Below are 27,783 nucleotides of genomic sequence, written 5' to 3'. Positions count from 1 at the left end.
ACCGCTGTGGCACTATTTCGAAGAACAGTCTCTGGAATCCTGGCCAATATTTATCCCTCAATTGACATCACAAAAACAGGATATCTAGTCATTTAGCTCATGGCTGTCTATGGTAACTTGCAGTTGGCAAATTAGTTGCCCTGTTTCCTACATTACAACAGTGATTGCACTTCAAGATTGATTAATTGGCTGTGAAGTGCTTTGGGGCATTTTGAGGTCATGAACGACATTGTATAAAAGTTCTTTCTCTCTCCACAAATGCTGCCGGATTTGCTGAATATTTCCAACATCTTCTGTTTCCATATGATAAAAGTTCTTTATCTCAACCAAAGTGTAAACTAAAATGCAATCCAACTGGATATTGTCTGAGTATTGCAAAATGTTTTTTTTTTCCTGTCTTGAGGATACAATAATTATTTTCCAGTTACTGTGGAGAAATTATATACAGTTAAAGGCTAGAACACTCAACAGGCCAGGTAGCACTTGGGGAGTGTCAACCTGCCAGGCCAATGAGGGAGACGCACCCTGGGAGCTGTAGTTCGCGCATGCTCCAGGTGGACTACAATACCCAGAGGGCATATGCGGATGGCGCGGTAACGTCACTCCTCCGTTACAATACATGATCCGCGACGCCTCGGAAATCGGTCGTCTCATCGGTAAGTCGGCGATCTCCACAATCTGGCAATGGCGCCTCATCTTATCCTGTCGAATTAACGGTTTAAAAGAAAATCGGTCTGCGCAGTCCAGATGGACCTCGGCACCTTAGTCGTCCATTTAAATTACCTGATCCAAGCGTCTACAACTCAATCATCTTTAGCCAGAGAAAATTGTCCTCTAATTTTTGTTTTTTTATGGCGCGGGGAGAATGGAGTAAAGAATTATCCCCCTGCACGCGTTAATTAAATATATATGTGTTATACATATTTAACTTTTCGAGTTAGGCAAATAAGCGGAAGGCAAAATTGAGGGGGGGGGGTGGGGTCCTGGCGTTGCGCAGCAGGGCCTGTGGCGTCAGTGTGGTGACGTAGGCTGGTCTATAAATAGCGGCGAGTGCGAACGGCAGCAGGTCAGTGAGAGTCAGAGTCCGATAGTGAAGAGAAGCTAGAGGAGGAGCCGGGGGGGTGCGAGAAGAAGGCCGAGGTACGTCACAATGGGTGGGGGCAATCGCCATGCCACCGGTAGCCCTGGGAACGGCCGGCACCGGGTTCCATCCACTTACCTGGCGCGCGTGCTGACGCCCACCTGTTCGGAGGACAAGACCCATCTGCAGCCCTTGCTTGGGCCTAGCAGTTTATTTATTCAGTCAAGGTGCAACCTCTCTCCTGGACCTGCTCCCTAATTGGTTGCTAATCTAATATGAGGTTCTGGTAAATTTGCTTATGGGTTTAGACTCAATGCAATGTTTTGCTGCCCGCCACTTGATGATTGCCTTTAGAGTGATGCTTTTTTTTTGCCATAATAACCCTATTTTTCACATGAGATGTGCAGTCTCTAGGCTAAACACTCAAGTGGAAGTTGTTCTGCACACACTTCCTGCTTAAGAATGGAGGAAGACTCTTTTTTGCTGCTTTTGATTTTTCTGTTTCCTCTCCCTCCCTCCATGCCCCAGGGCTGCCTACATCAAGGCTTTGGGAGAGTAAAGATGAGGGGCAATGGGATGATTTCTGCAGAGTTTTTAAATTTGAAAACAGTCAATTTGAGAAACTGTAGTATTCCTTGTATAGGCTATGAGATTGTGCATCTTCTTTTGAGGATTTCTACCTGGATTTTTACTTTAATTTGCTCCCAAACATCCATAGATTATATTTTTGTCTTGGTCGTCATGTAGAAGAATGTCTTGGGGTGTCGAATGAGAAAAAATATGGTGTTTTGGGGGATGGAGGGGGCTACGGAAAGAAATAAAGGACGTGAGGACTAGTGGGGTGGAATTCCTGAGGGCATGGCATGGTTGTAATGACTGAAGACTTGGCTATTTCCCAGAGCAGGGGACAAATGATAAAGCAGAGATAGGTGTTACGTTAAAAATACAATTAGATGTTGTTTGGGTAGGCAGTTAAGGCTTTGGGAAAATAAGGATGAGGGGCAATGGGATTGCGCAAGAAGATACGGATGCGGAGCGTTGAACTAATGGGTGAAATAGGCAATGTGGGGAGTTGATTTCTATAATATTGAAGAATGTGCAGACTCTTTAAATATTTACAGTTTTTTTTTGCTTCCTCTTCTAGAAAATGCCAGCCATTAAGCTGCAAAGCTCAGATGGAGAGATCTTTGAGGTTGATGTAGAAATAGCAAAGCAATCCATTACTATCAAAACAATGTTGGAAGGTACATTCAACGAAGGGCTCTGAGATAACAGCAATGTCTTTCAAACTGTTCTGCTTCCCACCAGCTTGGTTAAATGCTTAGTTTGTACTGTGCTGCTAATAATGTTGGCATTAGGCTGAAAACCACCTGGATGTTCAGGTAAACCTGTGTGACAGCTCGTCAGGTGTGCCACTGACCTTCTACATGAAGGATTAATTCTTCTCATTCACCTGGTTGTGACCAGTACATTTGTGATTGTAGTTTATGCTCTCAATATCATTGGAACAATTCAAGGCTCGGATGATTCCGTGTTAGGGTGCAAAACCAGCTTTAGTGGATTCTCCGCTCCCTGATTTCTTACCATAGACTTGGTGTCTAATCAGGAGCTGTTCCTTCTTCCACTACCTGTTCGGTGCCCTTATAAAGTGGTGTCCACCCTCCCCGATCCCTTGAAGTTACGATTGCCAAAACTGATGCAAATGTTTTCTTTTACTTTGTTTGGCTGTGACGTTTTGTCGTCTCAACCAATGTACCAGAAAAGGTTGTGAATGCGCAATTTTTGGCAGTTTAACCTATATAGGCGTAGTACTATTTTACTAGTAGAAATAAGTCTTAAATTCTGTACATCTGAGAAGCAAAAGTACCGTCACTGGTTGGGGTTTTGATATATTTTTGTTTACTCTTTAATTTTGCTAATTGCTTGCTTTTCTGTTACACTTTTTGTGCTCTGAGCAGACAGAGTGCTCCCTGCTGCTGACACAATGCTGAATGCAGCAGGGGATTAACTAGCTGCAGTGCCATTGCAGGATACTATTGATAGATGTGGCAGAGATCCAGTCCTAGTAACGTGACAGTGCAGTAAATAAGCTGGCAACAACCCGACTAATCCTGCAGTAAGTTTTTTTTTAAGATCCAAGAGTGATATGAAAGTCAGGTTATGAACTTCTAGGTAACAACTTTTTCCTGAGGTGTTGATCCCTCTGAAATGACAATTTTTTGGCATGATTATCATGGATTGATATTGGTTCTGTTATGTGTTTTGAGTGTGGTTTTGCTGTAAGCTGACCGGAGTTTGTTTTCCCAGTGCACACCATGGTGTCTAGGTAGCCGGACAAGAACATAAGAAATAGGAACAGGAGTAGACCATTCGGCCCCTTGAGCCTGCTCCACCATTCAATAAGATCATGGTTGATCTTACATTAGAAGTTATGTTTTACACTAGGAGTTGATACCCAGAAGTAATCTCCAGAGCAGTTGTTTTAATGGGAAGAGAACTGGTGACACATGTAGCTGTAATGATCTAACCTGGAGAAAGTACATTGTGATAAGTTGACATTAAATTTTATTGTAACTGACTAAACAAATTGACATGTGCGTCATTGTTCTTAGACAATGTTTTATTTTGCGTCAAGTAATGACCCTGAGTTTGTCATTTTTAAAAAAAAAAATGCACAGATCTAGGTATGGACGATGAAGGTGATGATGATCCAGTGCCACTCCCAAATGTGAATGCTGCTATTCTGAAAAAGGTAAGATAGCAAAACCTTTACCCTCAGGAGACTGCTGAAAGTCAATTGGATACATGTTGCCTTTGCTGGAGTTGTTAGTGCACTTTCCTCTGGATCAGGAGGTTGAAGGTTTAGGCCCCAGTCCAGAGATTTGGAGCCCATAGTTAAAACTGACATTTTGCTTGCTGTCCTGAGGGAGCACTGCATTGTCGAAGGTGCCAACTTTGGCATGATCAATAAACCAAGCACCTGTCTGTCCGCACAAATAAAATCCTGTGGGCACTTTACGAAGAAGATGGACAATGCAGGAGCAATCTCCCTGGTGTCCTGGCCAGCATTTATCCCTGAACTGAAATGGATAGTTTGATCATTATCTGATAACTTCGAGAGTAAATTGGCTGTTGTGCTTCTTACATTACAACCATGATTATATTTCAATAGGTATACTACTTTAATAGGCTGTGAAATGGGACATGCTGGGGTAGTGATGAGCTCTATAAAAATTCTTTTAGATGAAACCTTTGACTGCCACCTGTACTACTTACCCTTTTTTAAAGATATGAATTTGTGTAGTTGGTTCTAACACTGTCTTTGTCTGCTCTGACATAATGACTAAATTCAGCCTAGATTGTTGAAGGGAAAATTTCCGCTTTGCCAGCTGCTCCATTTATTCTGTTGAATAAATGTGGTAAATTCTAATCTGTCTGGCACTGGCAGTATTCTGTGCAGATGATCAGTTTGAAGGTTGTGTTTGTGTACCAGGTGATCCAGTGGTGTACACATCACCGAGATGACCCTCCCCCACCAGAGGATGATGAAAACAAAGAAAAGCGAACCGACGACATACCTGTGTGGGATCAAGAGTTTCTGAAAGTTGACCAGGGCACACTCTTTGAATTAATTCTGGTCAGTAGTTGTTTTAAAAAAAAATTTGGGGCTTTTTATAAACTGTTATCTGAGTTTTGCTCTGTCCAAGTGCGTAATGTTTGTTGCATAAGTGATTTGAGTTCCTTTCGTGCATTGTGTATGAAGTTTTCTTAGGTATCCTGAGATATAATTGCAGTGCTTTACAAATGCCAAGTTCTTCTATTTTTGTTGGTGGATTGGTGAGTCTGGAACTCGCTGCCACATGGAGTGTTTCAGGTACATTTATGTGATATCTAGATTGATAAATGAGTGAAAAAGATAAGAAAGTATCTGTTGCTGAGGTGAGGTAAGGAGGAAGCAGTATTGTTCTGTTGGGTTGAATGGCCTGTTTGACCAGTGAAATTCCATCTGCCATATTCTGAGCTGTGCATGGGAATTGCCTTCAAGAAGTAACCAATGCGTACACTAAGCGGTACAAATAAAAAATTAAATTGAAAGGTTTTTTTCTAAAAGGGCTGCAGGGCCTTCCAAGGCTCTGAATTTGGATTTGAACAGTAATCTTGTATTCAACAATGAAAGAGTCCAGTGCACTATCTGCAATAGTAGATTAAGTCCAGTGCCTTATTGTCTTTGATAGTGCAGTATTTTGTAACCACAGTACTGTGCTGTGAGGCAGCAATAACAGGTTTGCTAGGAGATGCATATTGTATAACTGGATTGAATTTTGCTTAGTTACTTTAGGTGGTTAAAACAACATTATTTCTATTAGATGCAATTGAAGGTTACACATGGCCACTGAAGTGTGGTGGATTGAGAACAATTTACTGGCGCTAATGCTGTCACCAGCAGACATGTGAGCTCCTTGGAGCACTATCTTGCTCTGGTGGCTTGGTTGCACCCAGGCAGCCCTACGTCTATGTTAAAACAGAAGAATAAATCTTGGGAGTGTGGAATCTTATTGTTTGGTTTTGATGAGTTTTCTTTTTAAAATAGGCTGCAAACTACCTTGATATCAAGGGCCTTCTAGATGTAACCTGCAAAACAGTGGCGAACATGATTAAAGGAAAAACCCCTGAAGAAATTCGCAAAACATTCAACATAAAGAATGATTTTACTGAGGAAGAGGAAGCACAGGTATTGCTGGCTAGTTTTGTAAAAAGATTTACAAGAAGCCTTAATGGAGCTTAATTTCTCTGCTCGACTTGTCTTGTTTTGAATTATGGCCTCTTTTTAAGGTGGTGTCTCTGGTGGGGACTGTGATGCAATAGTTTAACTGCTGAGTCCAGCTTAGACTGGAGGCAAGCAATCTTTGTTCAATCTCTCAGCCCAGTGGGCCTGAGTTCATGGCACAAATGAAATGAAGAACAACTTCTACGACAGACGCATACATGGGGTGCTGGAAAAGTTTCCACTTATGCAGTAGGAGGGTGGCCTTATTAAATTGGGAGATGACATTTTGGGAGCAGTGTAAAGGCAACTCTACAACAAGCCCATGCTATGTATGTTTCACTTCACCCCACCAGAGCAAATCCCATTCTATAGGGTTTTTATTCTTACATGGGATGTGGGTGTTGCTGCACCAATATTTGTTTACCATCCCTAATTGCCCTCGAACTGAGTGGCTTGCTCGGCCATTTCAGAGGGTAGTTGAGTCAACCACATTGCTCTGGGTCTGGAGTCACATGTAGACCAGACCAGGTAAGGACAGCAGATTTCTTTCCCTAAAGGACATTAGTGAACCAGATGGGATTTTACAACAATCAATGATGGTTTCATGGTCATCATTACCAAGTCTAGCTTTCAATTCCAGATTTATTGATTAAATTTAATTTCCACTGGCTGCCTTAGTGGGATTTGAACCTATGTCCCAGAGCATTAGCCTGGGCCTCTGGATTACTAGTCCAGTGACATTGCCACTACACCTTGGCCCACCACCATTTGTCACTACCTAGTTTTGCCCTGTGAGTGCACAGTGTGCTTTACTATTTATGATTATACTGTTTAATTTATTGTGATTGTCCTTCTCACAACCCTTGTTTTCTTTTCTCATTTTCTGTGTGGCGATCTTAATTTGGAGAAATAATTATTTGCCCAATCTAAGTAATGTATATTTTCTAACTGGCCTGACATATATTCGGATGTTCTAAAAGCACTCAAATTACCCTTTTAAATTTGGCTGAAACACTACCCCGTGCAAACAGCACAGAGGAGTCACGTTGGACTTGAGTGTGTGCACCAAGGATTCTGCAAATAAGCAGCCTTACCCCTGCAATGCACAAACTGGTTTGTGAACATATTGCTGCTTTTCGGCAATTTTGCAGCCTGAGATAGACTGAAGAATGGAGGATGTTGGGGGGGAGTGGTGGTGGTGGTGGTAGGATGCTGCTGTTGGTGAAGAAACAATCTGAGGGTCAGAGAAAAGGTTTTTTTTTTTAGAAGGGGCGGCTAATTGTACTTTCGTTCACCCCCCAGGTACGGAAGGAAAATCAGTGGTGTGAAGAGAAGTGATCCAGTGGGAAACGACGTGTGCAGCTCGATAGAAAATCTCTGCTTGCACAATTTATTAATCACTAATAGCCTGTGATACTTTGAAATATATTGTCAAGATAGCCATGCATAAACATTTGTAATAGTGTTAATTTTGAGCTTATGCTTGCTTCATGAAACCTATTCTTTAGTGTGTTGAATAATGTCTCTAGCATATTTATTACTTCACCGTATCTGACTTTTTTCATTGCTCATTAGAATGAAAGTTGTATAAAGATCTCCTCCTGGCAGTATGGCAGCAATTATGATTTGAAACTTTTTTTTAAGTATCTTTAATTAAAGTTTACTTTTTTATTGTGGTTTTCTGTTGGGTTTTTAAAACAAAATTACTCTTTGGCCCACTGTTCATCTCTAATTGAATACATCGCATCATCACTACTGATATATCGATTTTTACTTAGGACCATGAAAACTGATTATAAAAACCCAACAGAATACAGAATACCTTTGATTGGTGAACAGTCCAGTGATGTTTCAAGATACATTCCTGCTACATCAGTGATGAATTGTTTCCATTCTTGTCCAAACTTGATATTTACTGTGCACAGCCGAAGCTGGTAGAGAAATGTCCGACAACCAGATAAAGACAGTAATAAGGGTAGTACTGGTTTAAATAAAAGACCTGTGCTGAAAGCGTTGATGGTGGGAGCTGTGAGTTCTGTTGGGAGGGAGAGTGAATTCTGATGATTGTTGTGTTTGTCACCGAAGTTGGAAAAGACCCTGGATTCATTCTCTATACCGACTTTATAATTTCTGCCAGGTATCAAGCTTAAATTCTGTGATGACGTAGAGCTGGATTGCTTATTTTATACGGATAGTGTTGGTGCTCTTTTTTTTTTTCCTTCATTCTTTCATGGGATGTGGGTGTCACTGGCAAGGCCAGCCTTTGTTGCCCTTGACCCGAGTGGCTTGCTAGGCTATTACAGAGGTCAGTTAAGAGTCAACCACATTGTTGTTGGTCTGGAGTCAACGTAGGCAAGGATGACAAATCTCCTTCCGGTGAGCTAGATGGGTTTTTACAGCAATTGATAGTTTCATGGTCACCATTACTGCGACTAGCTATATTCCGATTTATTAGGTGAATTTAAATTCCACCAGCTGCTATGGTGGGATTTTCACCCATGTCGCTGGAGCATTAGCCTAGGCCTATAGTTTGCCAGGCCAGTGACATTACCTCCATACCACCATCTCCCTTTGCCAACCTCTCCCATTGCTGGATAAGCTTGGGTGTGGTGTTTTGGAAGTAGATCAAAGCCTAAAAATGGCTTTTGTTATCTAATTACTAAAACATTAGCTGTAACCAACTTGTTTCTATCAGATCAGGAGAGTGTGTAGCAAAAACAACGTGGTTACAATAAATAATTTTCGGAGTGCATTCTCCTATTAATCCTGTGCTGAGTGACCTACAGTGCTCCCAGACAAGCAATCTCTTGATTTTTAAAATCCTTATTCTCCTTCTCAAATCAGTCCATCAGATATCTGTGCTCCTCTAATTCTAACCTCTTGTGTATTCCCAATTCCACCGGTGGCTGTGGTTTCAGTTCCCTAGGCCCCAAGCTCTGGCATTCCCTCCCTACACCTTATTCCTCTTTAAATGCCCCTTAAAACCTATCTTTGGTCAAGCTTTTTGTCATCTGACCTAATATCACCTCATGTGGCTCAGTATCATACTTTAAAGTATGGGACTATGGGACATTTGACCTTGGGACATTTTAATAATGTAAGATAAGTGAGTTGCTGAGAAGCAGCTTAAGTAACTCTCCTCCTGCAGGTACCATGCCCTAAGAGGGTGTTGGCAACCATGAGCTTCCATTAGATTGGCCCATGATTATGTTTGGCAAAGTGCTGCAGTGGTTTGCTGTTGCCTTCTGCAGTCTGACCAGGGGCAATTCCTGCTCTTTATCACCTACCATCAGGATTTACAGGCTGATAATCGACCTGTTTGGCCATGTTATGAACATACCTTCCATGGCCACCAAATCCTGAAGTGGGACTTGAACCTGGAGTTTCTTGCCTAGAGATAGGGATGTTATCACTGTGTTACAAGACCTCCCCAGCTGAAGTAAAGGCAACAAATTTTCAAAACATATTTGGGACAGTTTTGTAGAACGGGGTTTTTAATACAAGGAAGAGGCCGTATACTAGCTTCATTAATAAGTAGCAAGCCAGAATTAGTGAATTCGATGGCAAAGGAACATCTTGGGAACAGTGATCCCAATGTGATTGTGTTTGAGAGGGAGGAGGGACTTGAGGGATGAGAAATTGGGCTGTATTGTTAATGGGGAGAGACAAATAATGGGAAGTATTTAAATAAGCATTTGATTAAAATCAGAGAATATCCCTGAAAGGTAAAGGCTCCACTTGTATAGTGAGTAACCCTACTCCATAAATGATATAAGCAACAGTAAAGAAAAGTGGAAACCCAATATTTTAAAAAAAAGTCATTTGAGCTGTGTGTTAAACATTAAGGCTCTACTAAGTAGACATTTGGGTTCAAAAAGCTGGGAATCTTTACAAAAAAAAATAAGGCTGATTTACACAGTGGCATACTAATAACATTTCCAGAGCAAAATCTGCATTGCTACTATGGTTATCTGTTAAATGCTTAGTGGAATTACAGGTACATAAATGAAAAGGTCATAAAAATGGGGTAATAACTGGACTGTTAAATCCTTCAGGCTTGGTATATTAAACAACTTGTCGATGACTGCTTGCAGTTTTACACGTTTAAGATAGTCCAAGTTGGGCAGAAATCGACAGCACCGTGTATTAGGTGGTTTGCTTTGAATCCGGCAGCAAATTTTCGTCCACCATATTCACGCTATATGGTGAGCGGCCTTGATCTGGGTGACCAGTTGCTTGCTGGGCTGTCCTTGAAATTCCATTTGTGGAGATGGGATGGGACAATGACAATCTTCATGTACCCCACCCTGTTCTTTTAACTAATGCCATCATATATGTAGCTCAACTAATATCGAACGAATATTTTCACTTACCTTTTAAGTGGGTAGTGCTGGTGACAAATAACGTGTCTTAGCAGTAGTTTTATATTTACGAACCTTTCAGTTAAGGTAACGTATCCTACTTTTAGGGGCTGATCAGTGCTCAATGCTAGTTAATACATTTGAAGTTCATGATAGAAGAGGAAAACAAGTGTTAAGAAAATAGGGCAAATGCAGGCTCATCATAATGGGCGAGTTGATTAGCTGCTGTCAGGTTGGGTGCAAAACTGCAAGAGGTGAAGACAGACAGGACTGTTGTCTAGGTCAGCAGATGTTTAGTCCCACAAGAAAAGGCATCGGATCTAGTTCTGGATAATGAAACGAAGTTAGCAGATAAGGTAAGGATAGAGGGACATCTAGGAAACTGCAACCATAACCTAATTGGATAGGATATTTTCAACTTTTACATTTTTATAAGGATAAAAGCTAATTTCAGTAAGGTAAGAAAGGAATCTAGTCCTGATTACGTGACAATGGGCAAAGGGAAATGGTTGAAGAGATGATTTTGGTACAGGTTGGGTACATTCCCCGTCGAGCAGCAAAAGCTGGACAACGAAAAGTTAATGATGAGGTTTAACAAATAATTTGGGTTACCAATTCAGAAGTAAACCAAGAGGTGTTTCTTTATCATATTTGCCTAACACGCAGAAGGTTCTTGGTTTGAGATCGGCAGTGCCAGAATTCAAATCACGCTCATCTGAGTGTGGGGCAATCAAACCGGAAAATAATCAAATGGACACATTCAGCGCCCAGTAAACCTTTAGTCTCTCCTATCCCCAATACATAGTGGTCTTGTGGTACAGGTGGATAGTGTCTACCTCTGAGCTAGAAGTTCTGGCTTCAAGTCCTACTCCAGGACTTGTTGGCCAAGGGAGGTACATTCAGAATATGGCCAAACAGGTTGAGTATCAACCTATAAATCCTTCCAACCATGCCAATGGCAGGTGGTAAGAGCAGGGGAGATTCCTGGTCAGTCATGTGATGGAAAGAAAATTGGAGCCTCTACCTTCACTATTCATAGTTCTGGACTACAAAATGCATATAAAATTGCAAGTTGGCACAGCAACCCTTTCTAGTCTCTAGGTTACCATCTATGGTATAAAACTTATGTCTTCTACTGTGAATACAGACATACAATATTTGTTCAATGCCTCTGTCATTCCACATGATAATTTCTCCTGCTTCTGCTTCTAAGGTACTAACGTTCACTTTAGTTACTCTCTTCCTTTTTATATAATTATAAAAGCTCTTAAAATGTGTTTTTTATATTTTTGGCTAGTTTACTCTCTTTTCTCCCTTTTTATCAACTTCATGGTTGCCTTTTGCAGATTTCTAAAACTTGCTACTGTTTTTTGCAAAATTGTAAGCCTTTTTAACCTAATACCATCCTTAACTTCCTGAGTGAGCGATGGATGGGTCTTCCTTACTGAGTTTTTCCTTGTGGCACCTTCCCCATCACAAAAAAATGAGATGAGATTCACCCTTGTTCCATTACAAGGTATAAAAGCACAAAATGAAAAAAAAAGGGAACACCCTTGCTTCAATTCACTCTTAGCCTTGGTCTGTATTATTCCAACAGTTCTAACTGGGTCTCTCTAAGATCTGGACAGGGTATCTGCAATCACTTTTGATTTCCCTGCTTTCTGAGTTTTGAATTTCTCCACAATGGTCAAAAGGGTTGTGGTCGGTGTCGTCTGTGGTCTCTTGGTGTCAATTTTGGACATATATCTGTGAGAGCCAGTAATAAACCTAGGGTTTATTTTTCTACTGTGGAATACTTTCTGATTTCTGATTTGACCTCCTGGTGGAGGACAGCCTCTACCCTGAGGTCACTTGCATCAATGGCTACTTTAAATGCTTGGCTAAAGTCTGGAGCTGCTAGCACTGGGTTGTTCATTAGAATGGCTTTCAGCTTCTTGAAAACTCTGGCATTTCTATACTACTTTTGCTTTTTTCTGTAGTAGGTCTGTCAGTGAGGCAGCTACAGTACTGAAGCTTGAGATGAACTTGTGGTAGAACCCATTCTTCCCAAAAAAAACTCATGATTCCCTGTTTTGTTGTTGGTATGAGAGACTGTACTACTCCTTGTACTTTTGCAGCTCTGGGCAGTACTTGGCCATGACCTACCATCTGTCCTAGGTAGGTCACCTGAGTCTTAGCGAACTCACTCTTGCAAGATTGACCACAAGGTCAGTTGACTGTAATTTCTGGAAGAGGGCTTCCAGTTGCTGTATATGAGTTTCCTAGGTGTTGTACACTAGGAGGTTGCCTAGGTATACTACACAATTGGATATGCCTGCCATTACCTGGTTCGTCAGCCTTTGAAAGGTGGCTAGGGCATTTCGGAGTCCAAATGGCATGACTCGACACTGGTATAACCCATCCGGAGTTATGAAGGTGGCGATTTCCTTTGCGCCGGTAGTCAAGGGAACCTGCCAGTATCCCTTGAGTAAATCAATCTTTGTAATGTAGGCTACCCTACATGTAATGTATCACCTACCCTATCTATGCAGTCTTCCAGGTGGGGAATCGGGTAGGAGTCAGCGCTGGTTGCCGCATTAACCTTTTGGTAGTCAATGCAGAACTTTGTGGAGCTGTCCGGCTTGGGCATGAGCCACAACTGTGGAACTCCAGCTGCTAGGCTCTTACCAGTTGGTGTTCCAGCATGTAGTTAATTTCCTCCTGAACTTGGGCCAGCTTTTCTGGGTCTAGATGGTAGGCATGTTGCCTTATGGGAGGGGCCTCTCCCACATCCACATCATGGCCCATGGCAGGTCTGACCTACAGAGTCTGGTTACAAGGTGATCAAGGTATGGAAATAAGTATTCCAGGGTTCACAATGCACTGTGCACTCCTCGTTTGCAGGCCTAAGACAGGGTCTCCACTTCCTCATCAGCACCTCATTCTTAATGTAACAACATTTGAGGATTGCCTCTGCCTCAGTTTCAGTTCAGGCAGTCTGAGCTAACTTTCTTTAATAACAGGTCAGCTCGCTGAACCACAACAAAGGCCTACTTATTACTTACTTAGGGTCCAATAAACTCCCAAAATACGTCTTAGATAACCAAACAATAGGGTTATCTATCTGCAGTGCTATTTCAGCCTCCTCTGACGGAGTTTGTCTGGCCATAAATCAGGTTACCACAGAGCCAGGGAAAATGCCAGACACTTTCTCCTGCAGCTGTTCTGTCTCCCTGACTATGAGCTTCTCTGAGACTACCGGGAATCCTATCACTTTTGATCCCGCCAGTTCATTGCTGAGGAGCTGGGGACGACTCCCACGGTCACAGGTCCTGACACAATGTTGCACCCCAGGTGCCTCCAGTACAATGGGATGGCCATGTACCCACCTGCAATACCCATCACCAAAACCTTGGCAGCTACTGCACTCTCTGGTGGAAAGGCCGTGCTTTTCCCAGCAGTAGTTTGGCTGGCTCCTGTACCTCTCAGTGTCAAGGTATAGGCTTTAGTCACCTTGCTCTGGGGATATATGGCCACTCCTACTTCTGATACAAAACCCTCGTAACTGTCAGGGATTTTTAAAAACTCACCCGTACTCTCAGTGGTGCATCTGTAGGGATTTGCTGCTGCAGTCAGAGTCCTAACCTGCTCTGCTCTCTGTCTGACTCCCATTTTCTGCGTGAGGTTTGTGTGCCCCAAAAAATCCCATAGATTTCTTCAGTAACCTGCAGCAATCAGCACAGAGGTGTCCTGCCTTGCAGCAGTTAAAATACAGAGACTTCTTGGCCTCACGCCTCTTCTCAGCACCATCCTTCCTGGCCTGAGGAGGGCCCCCTGTGTTTCCAGCTGTCCCTTCTCGCCCAGGGGTGCTCAGTTTCCAATCACTCTCCCACTGTCTATCCTCAGTTGACTGGGAGTAGCTAGGAAAGGGTTTCCTTTGGGATGAGGGTTTGTGGACAAGCTCATAATCATCAGCCAGGGTTGCTGCCCGTCTGGCCTCTGTTACTCTATGTGAGTTCTTTTTGGGAAGGATATGGAGTTTTCGAGCTGCTCAAGGAGAATTATTTCATGAAGGTTTTCGTAAGTGGGCTCAATTTTAAGTGCCTGTACCCACGAGTCAAAAGCAAGCTGCTTAAGCCATTCAAATTCCAGGTACGTCTAGTCGGGCCGTTTCTTAAGGGTAGGGAATATTTGATGCTATGTCTCTGGCACTAATTGGCACACACTTATAATAGCGCTTTTTTGCTGCCTCATAGCTGGAGGCACTTCCCTCAGGCAAGAGGGAGTAAACCTCGTGATCTTTTCCTGTCACCTTATTCTGTAACAGCAGGGACCAGTGTTGGGCTGGCCACTTTAATTGCTGTGCTAACCTTTTGAAACAGATAGATGGGAACGTGGAAATCAAAATACAAAATCATCAGCTATGATCTTATTGAATGGCAGAGCAGGCTCGAGGGGCCGAATGGTCTACTCCTGTTCCTATTTCTTATGTTCTTATGAAGAAGGCATCTGCCGCTTCATCAAATTTAGATTTAATGAGCAAATGTGAATACCTCAGCCTTTAAATCTGAGCTAGGGGTGTCTTCAATAGGCATCATGGGATCCCTCCTAGCTTGAGCTGTTTCAACTTAAGCACCCTTTCCTTTTCTCTTTCCTGGAATTCTCTCTCCTCCTTCCATTCCTGCCCCTCTCTCTCTTTTTCCCACTCCTCAAATTCCAGTTCCAATTTCTGCTGCTCCAGTCTTAATTTCTCTGCCACTAATTTATCTGCTCCAGTGTCCTCAATTTCCACCAATCGCCACCCATTTTAAAATTTTCATTTTCTGGCTTTCAGGCAGAAGTCCTGCCTAGCTGCACCTTTTAATTCTTCCAGAGACAGTGCCCTTAACTTCTTGACGGTTATCTCATCATGTTCTACGAAAGCATTGACAGCGAAGGTGGGCATTTTAGTACTTTAGTAATGCAGACCCAAGGAAACCTTTTACAATTTTAAAGTTGTTTTTGAAGGAACAATTTACTTTCCCCCACTCCAACTGTCAGTCTGTGGGAACAATCCCTGACATAAACCCTCAATTTTGTTATGACCAGGTGAGAAGGGGTGAACTGGCACCTCTCTATTCAATCTCCTCAGTTGGTCCCAACAAAGGTTTAAGTTTCTTTTTCATGAGACATGCCTTTTCCAAATTAGCACGTATTTAACAATTTAAGCTGTAAGCAATAAGAGCCAATCCAACATGCACAGGTATCGGAAATAAGGGGAGTTAAGAGTCCAATAAAAAAAGCTAAAAGAATATATGCTTGTGTCCTTTGATTGTCCTTGAGGCGCATAGGTTTTAAATGCTGTGGCTGATTTAGGTTAGCTGGTTTCTTGGATGTGGTAAACTGTAGATGTTGCAATTATTACAAGATCTCAGTTCACTGGTAGGTTTCTGGTAGAGTTGGCTTCTTGAACTGGGCAGCACACATTTCAAGAGAGGTGAAGAGAGCAGCCTTCAGCCTGTTTCCTCTGCTGAAGGCTTTCTTGACACTGGTTGTCACTTGCAATCGCTTTCAAGTGGCCGGGCAGCCTTTCCTTGAAACACTTCACCCTCTTGTGTATTTCCGAAGGGTTTTGGGTGTCTCTCTAGCAGGCATTGTTTCAATATCCAGTACTTTGAATTTTTAATGTCTCTTCCTTAGTTACAAGTTTCAGTGGGTGTCTGGATTTTAGGTAGTCTATCTCTTCACACTCCCCATAGGGTGAATTTTTTGTATCTCACCATCCCCTTGGAAAGTGGCCTTGTATTTTTAAGCAGTTTGCTGTCTCAGTTCAAATTGTGAAATTTCCAGTCAGTTGGAAGTTGAAAAATCATATTTACAAAAATAAAGAGGTATAGCCTTGCGACACTAGTCGGTTCCACAACATATAGCTCCAAGAAGCTGTCACAAAAACATTTGAAAAACTAATTTTTCTAGACACTTGCCAATTTGATTCACTTTAAATGAAGATTAAAGTCCCCTACAATTATTACATTGTCTTTGTTGCAAGCTCCAATACTTTATTTTTTAACAGTATAACTACTGTTGGGGAGCCTATAAACAACTCCCTAATTTTTGCTATTCCTAATTTCCATCCATTGATTCAACTTCATGATCTACTGAGGTCAGATCCTTTCTCACTAATGGTCCTTATGTCATCTTTTACCATCAGGGCTACCCCTCCTCCTTTGCCATTCTGTCTGTCTTTCCGAAATATTGTGAACCCTGGAATACTTATTTCCCAACCTTGATCACCTTGTAACCAGACTCTGTAGGTCAGACCTGCCATGGGCCAGAGAACTGAAGACGAATCCCAATTACTGTACTGCCTTCACACTCCATCCTTTCCCGCTCAAGTCTAAGGGGTGTAGGCAAGCAGAGCAGGCAGATCTGGTTTGGTTATTCATTTCCAGCTCTGGCTAGATTAAATAAGCCTAATCAGGACTGATTATTTTCTGCCAAAACTGCCCACTTCTTCAGTTTCAGCCCGAACAGCAAAACTGACTTGACTTTTCCTCTACACCTATCCCTTCGTTCCCATCTTCAGCATGCAAGAAGTTCATTGTTTTGACATATGGAGACCACCCACATGTTCAGTTGCATCTGCTGCTTTCCACAAAGCCAAACCTAGACTCCTTACAGCCCTAAAATTTGCACCTCTTTTCAGTTTCGCTCTTGACAAAGTCACCTCAATTCAATTCCTTTTTCTTTGTGACCCCAATTACCACTAAATTGGAGGAGGGTAGGATGAGGCACATGTGGAGGACAAACATAAGCCTGTATCTGTTCAGCTGAATAGTCTGCTTCTGTCGTGAATACTTTTGTACGGTTGGGAAGGAGTAAAACAGCAGATACAAAATCTTTATTAATCTTGCAGGTGGCAAACACAAGCTCTAACTACAAATTTTGAAACACCCAATGCACAGCTCATGACAGTTCTCAGCTCAGTTATGACTTCTGCTAGATTCACTGAAGACACCCAAGCCACAATTATAGGGGTGAAGGGTTGCTGGAAGCAACTCCATAAACAGCCCCTGAAGATTAACCAGTTCCCATCCAGCCTCAGAATTTGAACGATTCTTCAGGTGGACAGAGGGGGAGGAGCGGAAGATTCCCAAATTGTGATCCCTGGCACAAGCAATCCATTTGCTCAACACCCACCATGGCCTCTGCAATTCTGGCTGCACGATGTCTCGTGTCAGAACAGCTTACTTTTCTCTTGCTATCACATTGGAATGGTTGAGGGGAGTAGCACAGATGCCATTAATGGGAAGCCAGATAGTATTTGAGGGAGAAAGGATTAGTGGGATACAAAAATAGGGTTAGATAAAGTAAAGGGGGGGGGGTGAGACTTCTATGGAGCATGAACACTGGCACAGACGTATTGGGTCAAAAAGGTGGTTTCTGTGCTGTAAGTGCATCTGTCATTAATAGCACATAATATCCAGCCTGTCCCAGTGCCAGACCCGCTTTCAGCAAGACACTTGGGAAGGATGGAGGATACCTGCTGTGGTTTATTTCTCTCGATTGACATGCAACCATCGTTGTACATTTCCTCATTCCAGGGTACCTGGCTAAGTGAGCTGTATACAGAACTTGAAGGTAGTCCTCACCACTTACACGGTCCTCACTCATCACAAGTAGCCAGCCACATCAGGAAAATGGCACTAATAGTTTGTCACTACTATAGACACCAATTACAAAAGTGCCACATGCACAGCATTGTGGCTCTGACTATTTTGTACAGATCAGCGTTCATTGATTTAAAAGCTTGGCTGATATTAGCCAATGTCAGGTCTTCAGTCAGCAACTTGTTTACAGTCAACAACTATGGGAGGCAGTTGCAGAGTGGAGACTCAGGCCAGATGCCTGGAGCATCACCCACCACCGCCACGTAATCACCTAGGAGGCAAAGTTACAAAAGCCCAGGGCCAACGGCAGAGCTAAACTTCCAGGGACTGTTGGGAATCAAGGGGAAATCCAACAGCAGGTTCTTAAAGGAACTAGACCAACCAGATTATCTATTTATTGGAAACTCAGTGCATAAGTGCAGCTTAAGTTTGCACTCAGAAGCCTGTAATCCATCAACTGTTAAACTGGCAAGGCGTTTACAAGTCAATGTGGAGCTTTTGATATTGTGCTGCCCACCTCAATGCTACAGGTGATATGGATTCTATAATTACTTTGTGCTGGTAGAGATTTGATAAACTGTTTGCCATGCAAGGAACCCATGCTGATTGTGACTCCCAACTATCTACACATTGCAGGGGAAAGAAATATTCTCAAACAGACAAGTTACAATTAGCTTTTTACTTCCATGTTTATACAAAACTAGATGGTTCACTTCGATTTCTGGCTTTGTGCTTGGGCCTTCAGCACCTTCACCACTATCTTCTGTTCCTCGATAAGGAATGCACGCTTAATTCTGAAAAGAAAAAAAAATGCACATCAGTCCAAGGTTTGGAACTACTAGGCAGTTCAACAGCAGAGCGCAAGTGAGAAGAAAATCATGGTTAGTCACTTTCCCATGTGCTTGTAAGCGATCTGCATTCCAGAATCACCGATCAACAGCAGGAGCTGAAAATCCCCTGGCTTCTGGCATATTCAGGTCATGAGTCACAATGGGAGGGCCACACACGAGGCTGCGTATTGGCCTTCCTACAACAATTACAATGGGGTTTGGGGTGGAGCCTGGCTACTCAGGCTGATTTTGATATGTGAAAGGCATCTCCGGAACCATTCACTGCAGTTGGCAGGGAGGTTGGACATCCAAAAGGGGGAGATGATGGCATAGTGGTATTGTCGCAGGACTAGTAATCCATAGACCAAGGGTAATGGTCTGGGGACCCGGGTTTGAATCCCATCGCGGCAAATGGTGAAATTTGAATTCAATAAAAATCTGGAATTAAATTGATGACCATGAAAAACCCATTTGATTCATTAAATCTGCCTTTCTTACCTGGTTTGGCCCGTCCACAGAAATATGATTGACTCCTAAATGGGAAATTAGGGATGGGCAATAAATCCCCTGAACGAATAAAGAGAGGAGCAGGAGTGGATTATTTGGCCCCTCGGGTCTGCTCTGCCATTCAATAAGATCATGTCTGATACGCTCGTGGCCTTCCCTCCACTTTGCTGCCTGCCCCCCATAACCATTGTAAATCAAAAATCTGTCTAACTCAGCCTTGAATATATTCAACGATCCAGCTTCCACCACTCTGAATAGATTAACAGCCCTGAGCTCCTTAATCTGAAACTGTCCCCCAGTTCTAGATTTCCCCACAAGGGGAAACATCCTCTCAGTATAAAGCCCACTCAGGTTTGGATAATATCACTGCTCAGGTTACTAAACTCCAATGAGTATGGCTCAACCTTTCCTCATAAGACAAACCCCATCATTGCAGGAATCTTTTCTGAACTGCCTCCAATGCAAGTATATCCCTATCTAAATAAGGAGACTAAAACTTCCCTACGTTTATACTCCACCCAACCTTGCGATAATTACTAATTACTTGCCCTACCTGCATTTTTGTGAAAACAACACTTCCGGTGGTTTGGGCACCTGCCAGGCGTATCTTTAAGCAGCCTTCCCCTGGCCCCACGCAGATTGCTGACCCAACAATTATAGTCACATTGTGTGTAGTTGGCTTGGTTAAGACAGTTGATAAAAGAGGTATGGTTTGATAGTGCTGCAGCAGCTCTGTCAAAACCTTTGAAGGTATCTCTCATTTTCCCCAGTCTGGGTCATCATGATGCCGTTGCTCCCCACCCCCCACCGCCACAGCCAACAGAAAACCCGCCCAGTGCGCCCACCACTACCCAGAGCTTCGAAAGGCTGCTTGATGTGGAACCGACTCAATCACTGTCAGACTGAACTCACACAAGGACACCCAAGACTCCATGTCTGGGGTCGCTTGCCGCAGAGAGGAGTGTTTAATAAATCAATCACAAACAGTATTAGGAAGAAGTCCTTTTGAAGCTTACCTGTCACGTACGCACTTGGCGCACATGGATCCACCATAAGCTCGACTGACGTGCTTCTTGGTCTTTGACAATCTCATTAGGACTTTGGGTCTAACAGCCCGAATCTGCACAAGTTCAAGAGGAATTGGTTAGTACCTATATTTGGTCAACCGTTCAAACACAAAACGGCCACAATCAGCACCAAAAATGAACACACTTCCCTATTAGATCGACTTGCAAAAACAGTAAAAAACCAACCTGGCCTATGTAGAATGCTTTAAGACATCTGGCCAAAATTCAAAGTAGGCTCTCCTATCCACATACTTCAAACACAGCTAGGAACTGCATGACCCAGAGGACCAAACAGAGCTTTTCATCTCAGTTCAAAGACAAGTCAGCCTGAGGGTGTCCTGTGGCTGCAAGGATCCCATGTGAAATGAGTCTGATTAGTCTTGATCCAGCACATAGATAGTATGAGTGTTGCATCAAAAAGTGTCCTTAATCGGAAATTTCACCCAGACTAATGCTGGTTGTCAAGGAAATAAAAAAAGGGCTCCGTTGGTACAGTATGGGTACTCTTCTGAGGTTAGGACAGAGTGAAGGGAGCTGCCATTTGCCTCTAGCTCTGCTGTAGTTACCCTGGGAGTACATGACATCAGAAGACAGCTTGCCTGAAGTGAAAAAATTTCCACTGCACAGAACTGACCTCACTTACTCCAAGCACAAGACATAAATAAATCTGAACAAATGTGTTAAGATAAAAGTTCAGTGCTGCAACTCTTTATTTGTTCCGATATATGGGAATTACTAGCTAAAAAACACTTACCGTCCACTCCAAATGGCCACAGGGCACCAGGTAATAACAATGCAGTGTGAAACTGGCCAGACATGTTGGCCAGACTGGGTAAAGCCTGCCGGTTCCCTTCCCAAAGGGCATTAATGAACCAGCTGGGCTTTAACAACTGTCCAACAACTTTTACCGGAACGTGTTTTGGTCAAAAAGTGGAACTATGTCAACACATTAAATTCCACAATACAGAATTTAACACAATTAAAGTTAGGATGCAGTGATGATCAAAAGAACTGATGTTCTTCAGTGCTCCTCTCATTATAGTTATCAATTTTTCAATCTGAAAATATTACCTCACGGTTTGTCTTGTGCTCAAGAAAATAGGATGTTATGAATTGATTTTGTTTATTATGGCAAGTTTAGGAGACTGTCAGATCCCGTTTGGTGATCCCGTGTCAGATATAGTATAGGTTAGTAAAGGTCCCTTTACTCAGCTACTGTTATTTATACTGAAATGAGGCTCATTACCAGATGTGCACTCCTTTCATATTCGAGTGTGTTACAGTTCACTCAGGGAGCCTGAGTTGCTGTGGCAACATTCACTTCATGCATGTCACAGTCTTGAGCTATGGACAGTGATGGTAGAGGCTTTAACTTTCTCTCCATCACATGGCTCACCAGGAATTGCCCCCTGCCATTGCTATGTGTTGGAAGGATTTGCAGGTTGATACTCAACCTGTTTGGCCACGTTATGAAGACGCTTTTCATGGCCATCAAGTTCAGGGTAGGGCCTGAACCCAGAGTTCTTGGCTCCGAAACAGGGATTCTACCTACTGGCGCCACAAGACTCCTATCAACTGTACTTGACTTCAAAATGTAGGCTGACCATTTGGGAAGGAACTGAAGACTCACAGGCAAAGGCTTCATTTGGGATGGATCTTCAATGAGTCTGATGCCTGTACAAATGGCTGCTATTTAAGTGACAAATTCAAACATCCAGATGAGCCATTCTTCAAGGTGCTATTGACATCTAAATGTGCATCATTAATTCAATCTCCAATTTCGTTTACAACTTGACACGTAATAAAAATTGGAGACAAATCAGATGGTGATGGTATGATCACACCATTCACCCCAAGAACAAAATTTAACAAGGTCATCACCACAAATCACTCTTGTAAAAAGTGCGGAGACTTCTCTTAATATCCAACTCAACCCAGGAAAATATACCAAAGTTGAGGTTTAACATATTTAATTCACTCAAATAATGAACCAGGACCGCGGTTGCATTATTTCAACTTGTGCACCGAGAGGCATCCTTCACCTGAATTCCACTTTTACTCTTGATTCTATCCACGTTGGTGCTAATCTTATTTTGTCAGCCCACTTCTGTCAAATGCAGAGCTATTCAGGACCAGGCCTTCTGCGCGCGCGCGCACACACACACACACACACACACCCATAACAAAGGCCCGCTTTTGCAGAGTACATCATGGTCAGCAATAAATGCAAATAGCAGAAAACTCTATGGGGGTGTTCGTGTAAGGATTGATGATACTCTAACATAGTCAAAAGAAACAGGACTGGATTAAATTTCTAAGCCCACAACATAAGGGAAACTGGAGCTTTCTTCTTTCAGTGCACAGGTCCCTAGAAGTTTTTATGGAGATGGAGACCATTCAGCCCATTCTCTCTGTGCCAATTTTTTTGCTGCAACAACCCTAAACTCTCTCACTCTCACCAGCTATTCCCATTACTTCCTTTGCTTGAATACTTAATTGATGCACTGGCCATGGTAAAGCAGTTCGTGGTCCTTCACGAGGCTCATTCCTGGGATGACGGGGTTGTCTTGTGAGAAACGTTTGAGCAGGCTGGGGGAGTTTCGGAGAATGAGCAGTGATCTTATTGAAACATATAAGATCCTGAGGGGGCTTGACAGGGTAGATGCTGAGAGGATGTATCCCCACATGAGGGAATCAAAATAAGGGTATTCCCATTTAAGACAGAGATGAGGAGGACTTGCATCTCTTAGGGGCTTGTCAGTCTTTGGAATTCTCTCTCCCAGCCAGCAGTGGAGGCTGGGTCATTGAATATATTCAAGGCTTGAGTTTGACAGATTTTTGATTGACAAGGCAGTCAAGGGTTATGGGGACAGGTAGGAAAGTGGAGTTAAAGCCACATCAGGTCAGCCATGATCTTACTGACTGGTGGAGCAGGCGCGAGGAACCGATTGGCCTACCCCTGCTCCAATTTCTAATATTCTTATGTCCGAGAAGTGTCCCTTAACCTCCATCCTCAGGGTGACAATTTTAAATTAATGGCCTAGGTCACAGACTCCCCAACCAGGAAAAATATATATAGTCTTTTCCCAGTCACTACCAAAACTCTGTAACTTAAGCAACAAAAAAAAACTCCTCTTGCTACCCTAGTGTAAATAATGAGGGCCCCTCAATAGAGCATCAGATCAGGAAACTGTGGAAATAAATCCACACTCTGGCACGTTTTTAAAGATAAAAACCCCAGACTGCAACTATAGAGTAGGCACTCTGCAATGCCTCAATATCCAATGAGCTCTCAGCAGCTCATATTAGAAATCACAAGCTGTTCCAAACCAAAGCCCCTACCGCATGCATTAAACTGACTACTTACACCACGGAGTCTTCCAGGACAGATGCCACATGCAGACTTTGGTGCTTTGCCGACCTTCTTGGTGTATAGGAACACAATGCGGTTACCGGGTGTGCGAGACCTTCACAATTAAGGAAAAGGTCATTATTTTTTTTTCTCAGGAAATTAAACAGCAAGATCGCCTACGGGAACAAGACACAACATCAAATGCCAAAAGAGTTAATCTGAAGAGTTTATATTCCCTTGAATATAGAAGATTATGGGGTAATCAAACTGAAGTGTTTAAGTTGATTAAATGGCTTTGATGGTTTCGCTCTGACTACCCTGTTCCCTCTGTTGAGAGGCCAGAACAAAGGGTAGAACTTTAAAATTAGAGCCAGGCTCTTCAGGATGTACTGTACACGAAGGGTAGTGGTAATCTAGAACTCTTGCCCAAAAAGATGTTCAGAGTGAGAGTCAACAGAAAACTTCAAAAACGGATTGATAGATTTTAGTTAGGTAAGGACTTTAAGGGTTACAGGACCATGACAGGCTGATGGAGTTAACATACAGAGGGTCATAATCTAACAGAATGAGGAAATAGACACAAGAGACTGAAAGGTCTCCTCCTGCTTCTACTTCCAGTACTTACAATCTTTTCTTGTTGGAGGCAGTGTTGTAGGACAACCTACGACGGTATGTCAGGCGCTGAACCATCTTTTAAACCTGGAATAAAAAAGCAAAGAGTCAAAAATTCCATTTAAATAGTTTCAGGGCAAAGTCTTACAGTTCAGGACTTTTATCAACAGATGTAACCCACTGTTTAGCTCTCTGGCAACAACATAATTTATTGACTTAGATGTTAAAAAATAACCTTGGTTAAAAAAAAACCTAGGAGATGGGATATTGGCAAATATTAGGTTCAGTGCCTTGGAAACCTGGCACTGTTAAGACAGATCAACTTCATGCTTCTAGCCAATATTCCCTGTACGACAGCGATGTTAAAAACACACTGGAAACTCTGCTCCTACTTGGCTCAAACTGCAGTATCAATGGAGGCAGTGCAGAGAACGGTCAAGAGGCTGATTCCTGGTGTTAGAAGAGCGGAGAAACCTCAGCTTTGAAAGGAGTATTTTTGAGTTGAGAATGTACAAGAGATATACAAGATGCACATTCAATAGGAGCCTTCAAAAGGCAACTGGATAAATACTTAAAGGAGAAAAAAGATTGCAGGCACACAGGGGAACGGAGTGGGGGCGGGGGGTTGTGCTGAGTGAGACCAATTGGATTGCTTTTCAAAAGATCAGGCATAGACTGGATGGATGAATGGCCTCTTCTGTTGTAATATTCAATGATTCTAAGATGTAAATGGCACGAGAAAGGTAAATTCAGAATATTACAGGTACTTTGAGTCACAGCGGTAGGTCAAGCAGACAGGGTCAAAGTGGTAAAAAGTATAGAAAGGTATCAGGAGGGAGTTTTCTGCAGTAAAAAGTGAACAATTGGAGTGGATGCCCAGATACAGCAGTGCAAGGCAAAGCCCTAGGATCAGATACTCCTCAGCGGTTTTTCTGGTTAGATAAGTTGGGACAGACTCCCTCCTGTGACTATGCTGATCTTGTAATCTCAGCCCTTATTCCATTCCCCGCCCCCACCCACCCCCCCCTCCCCCGCCTCCAACTTCATAAAAAAGCTTCAAGAATCACCACAATGTGCTGCTCAAATGCCCACATTGGAGGGAAATCTGCATTCTAAATTCTCATTAATGCAATAAAATGTCCCAACACACGAGTGTTTTCAGACTAAACTTGACATCGTGCCACCAAGGAGATATTAGGGCAGTTGACCAAAACCTTGGATATAGAAGTAGGTTTTAAGAAGCAACTTATAGGAGAGGGGTGAAGAGGCAGAGAGGTGTAGAGCTTGAGGCCTAAGCAGCTGAAGGCATGGTCACCTTTGGTGGAGTGATAAAAATCAGCGATATGTGAGAGGCCAGGAACTGGAGGGGGGGTGAAGATATCTCAAGAGGGTCATGGAGCTGGAGATGGGAGAGAAACAGAGGGGTGAGGTCACAGAGGAATATGAAAACAAGGATGAGAGCTTTAAAACCTGGGTACATCTCAAAACGGTTTACCGCAGCGTTATGCATGGCTAGTGCCCACAGACTGGATTACATGCTCAAGTCTCTGAAGTGGGGCTTGAGCTCCCAACCTTCTGACTCAAGAGGGTAATCCAACCGTGCCACAGTACCGAGCAGTCTGCGCAGTACCGAGGGAGAGCTGCACTGTCCGAGGAGCTGTCTTTTGGATGGGACATTAAGCCATCCCTCTCGGCTGAACATATAAAGTCCAATGGGCTATTCCCGAGAGCAGCATGGGAGTTCTTCCTCTGTCCTGGCCAATATTTATCCTTCAAAACAACATTGCTGGAATAGATGATCTGGTTTAGGTGGGATCTTGCTGTGCACACACTTGACTGCTACTGTTTCCTACATTAGAACTGTGCCTACACTTCAAAAAGGTAATTCATTAACTGTGAAGCTCTTTGGGACGTCCAAGGATGAGGCCCAAGCTCCGGGTCGGCCGCCGCCGCGCCCCCCCCACCATTAGCGGCCTCGGGGATCCAGGCCTCGCTCAGACCGGCTCCGATCCCCTCGCCGGCCCGCCTCATCCCCCGGGAGCCTCGGCCTCCACAAACTCAGCCGTCCGCCAATATCCAGCCCGGAGAAGCCCTCTGCCTCGGGGGGACGATAACCCGCGGGGCCCCGGCCGACCCGGTGCCCGATGACCGCGGATGGCACCCGATCGTCCGGCAGCCGACACCAGCGCCATACCTGCACCCGACGTCACCGGAAAAGGAAGGAGGAAGTAGACGAAGGGCAAAGTTCAAGTGGAGCCACTAAGCGGATGTACGGAATGACGTGTCGTCGTGGGGGCCCCCATGGGCGCCGCCATGTTGTTGTACGGCAGCTGCTTTAGGCTGGGAGATCTTGGGAAGTGGTGATGCTCAAAGCTGCTACTTCTTCTCCCATTTATGTAACGATTGACACCCTTTGTCATTTTAAATTATAATCGATTTTCAAAGTTAAACACAGCTAGTTCTTCTCCCACTAATATTGTTAGCAATGACACCCTTTGTCATTTTAAATTGCACTCTATTTTCATGGTTAAACACAAAGAACTTGTTCCTATATGAAAATCTCTACTTCCAGCATAAACAAAATGAACGAGGAGAGCGAGTCACTATTGTCACTGTTCCAGCTTTTGGATGAGATGTTAAACTGAAGACCCTGCCTTCTCTCTCATGTGCATGTAAAAGATCCCATTGCACGTGCATTCCAGCATCGATGGCATCCGTCCCTCATTCCAAGATCACTACTACAGATTTGTCTGGTCATTTTCACATTGCCTTTTGTGGGAGCTTGCTGTGCACAAATGACCAGCTGCATTTCCTACAGTACAAGCGACCGTACACTTCCAAAAAGTACTTCATTGGCTCTGAAGCACATTGGGATGTCCTGAAATTGTGAAATGTACATAAAATGCAAGTTCTTTTTTTCTGTTGTTTAAATTTGTAGGTAAAGTTGGCTAGCTGCCAATTTGCGCACACTATGCATCAACACACTGGTCCTGATCTCGGTGAGAATAGCTAAATTAGCCATCAGCCCACTCTCAGGCCACAATCTAAAGCAAACAAGTCTTCTATATTGGGCAGGAAATGATAAGAGCGAAGCTATTGTTGTGAGTTAGTTTATGTGTTTAGATCCCTCCATGGTCTTGCCCCTCTATATCTCTGAAAACTCCTTCAGTCCTACAACTCTCCAAGGAGCCTGCCTTCCTCTGACTACAGCCCCTGCTGCATCACTCCTTCTTTCAGCCCACCGCTGGCACCAAAGCCTTCAAAAACAAGGCCACGCTCGCTGAAATTCCTTAGCTAAGCTCCACCTCCATCTCCTCCTTAAAACCCACCTCTTAATGACTGGGATTTTACTCAACATTCCTGAAAAATCATGAGGGGTCCAGACCGAATAGATAGGGAGAAATTGTTCCCATCAGTGGGCCGGGGATTTTCCGGCCCCATCGCGGGCGGGACCCCAGCCAGAAGTCCAGTGACTTGCGGCGGGGCAAGGAAGATCCCGGTGGCGGGCAGGTGTGGAAAATCCCACCCGTGGAGGGGGGTCAAGAACCAGATACTGATTTAAAGTGATTGGCAAAAA

At 43.4% G+C, this 27,783-nt stretch overlaps 2 protein-coding genes across 4 annotated transcripts; one reads left to right on the top strand and one right to left on the bottom strand.

The window, feature by feature from the left end:
• The first annotated feature begins 559 nt into the window (after positions 1-559).
• LOC144671057 (S-phase kinase-associated protein 1-like) lies at positions 560-7,864 on the top strand. 3 transcript variants are annotated; one of them, XM_078533065.1, is made up of 6 exons: positions 560-656; positions 2,226-2,325; positions 3,760-3,833; positions 4,575-4,718; positions 5,673-5,813; positions 7,152-7,864. In XM_078533065.1, the coding sequence occupies exons 2-6, from the start codon at positions 2,229-2,231 to the stop codon at positions 7,185-7,187; spliced, it is 492 nt and encodes a 163-aa protein (XP_078389191.1). In that variant the 5' UTR covers positions 560-656; positions 2,226-2,228; the 3' UTR covers positions 7,188-7,864. The 3 variants fall into 3 exon arrangements, with proteins under 3 accessions (XP_078389191.1, XP_078389233.1, XP_078389183.1); XM_078533107.1 differs by lacking the exon at positions 560-656 and adding an exon at positions 906-1,066; XM_078533057.1 differs by lacking the exon at positions 560-656 and adding an exon at positions 1,019-1,140.
• Positions 7,865-18,502: 10,638 nt separating this feature from the next.
• rpl34 (ribosomal protein L34) lies at positions 18,503-26,469 on the bottom strand. Its single transcript, XM_078533044.1, has 5 exons — positions 26,401-26,469; positions 24,220-24,293; positions 23,610-23,709; positions 20,192-20,295; positions 18,503-18,632 (listed from the first exon to the last, which is right to left on the bottom strand). The coding sequence occupies exons 2-5, from the start codon at positions 24,282-24,284 to the stop codon at positions 18,548-18,550; spliced, it is 354 nt and encodes a 117-aa protein (XP_078389170.1). The 5' UTR covers positions 24,285-24,293; positions 26,401-26,469; the 3' UTR covers positions 18,503-18,547.
• Between the last annotated feature and the right edge of the window lie 1,314 nt (positions 26,470-27,783).

This window comes from Cetorhinus maximus, chromosome 1 (genome assembly GCF_964194155.1).
Source record: "Cetorhinus maximus chromosome 1, sCetMax3.hap1.1, whole genome shotgun sequence".
In the NCBI taxonomy this organism is placed as follows: Eukaryota; Metazoa; Chordata; class Chondrichthyes; order Lamniformes; family Cetorhinidae; genus Cetorhinus; species Cetorhinus maximus.
Note: the sequence above shows the minus strand (reverse complement) of the source record. Positions and strands in the feature narration are given on the sequence as shown.

Coding starts and splice junctions, on each gene's coding strand:
- rpl34 (XM_078533044.1), bottom strand. CDS start 24,284: ATGGTTCAGCGCCTGACATACCGTCGTAGGTTGTCCTACAACACTGCC. Junction 20,296..23,609: donor GTCCTGGAAGACTCCGTGGT/GTAAGTAGTCAG, acceptor GAACTTGTGCAG/ATTCGGGCTGTTAGACCCAA. Junction 18,633..20,191: donor GCCAAGTGCGTACGTGACAG/GTAAGCTTCAAA, acceptor TTTTCTTTTCAG/AATTAAGCGTGCATTCCTTA.
- LOC144671057 (XM_078533065.1), top strand. CDS start 2,229: ATGCCAGCCATTAAGCTGCAAAGCTCAGATGGAGAGATCTTTGAGGTT. Junction 4,719..5,672: donor CACTCTTTGAATTAATTCTG/GTCAGTAGTTGT, acceptor TTTTTAAAATAG/GCTGCAAACTACCTTGATAT. Junction 5,814..7,151: donor CTGAGGAAGAGGAAGCACAG/GTATTGCTGGCT, acceptor TTCACCCCCCAG/GTACGGAAGGAAAATCAGTG.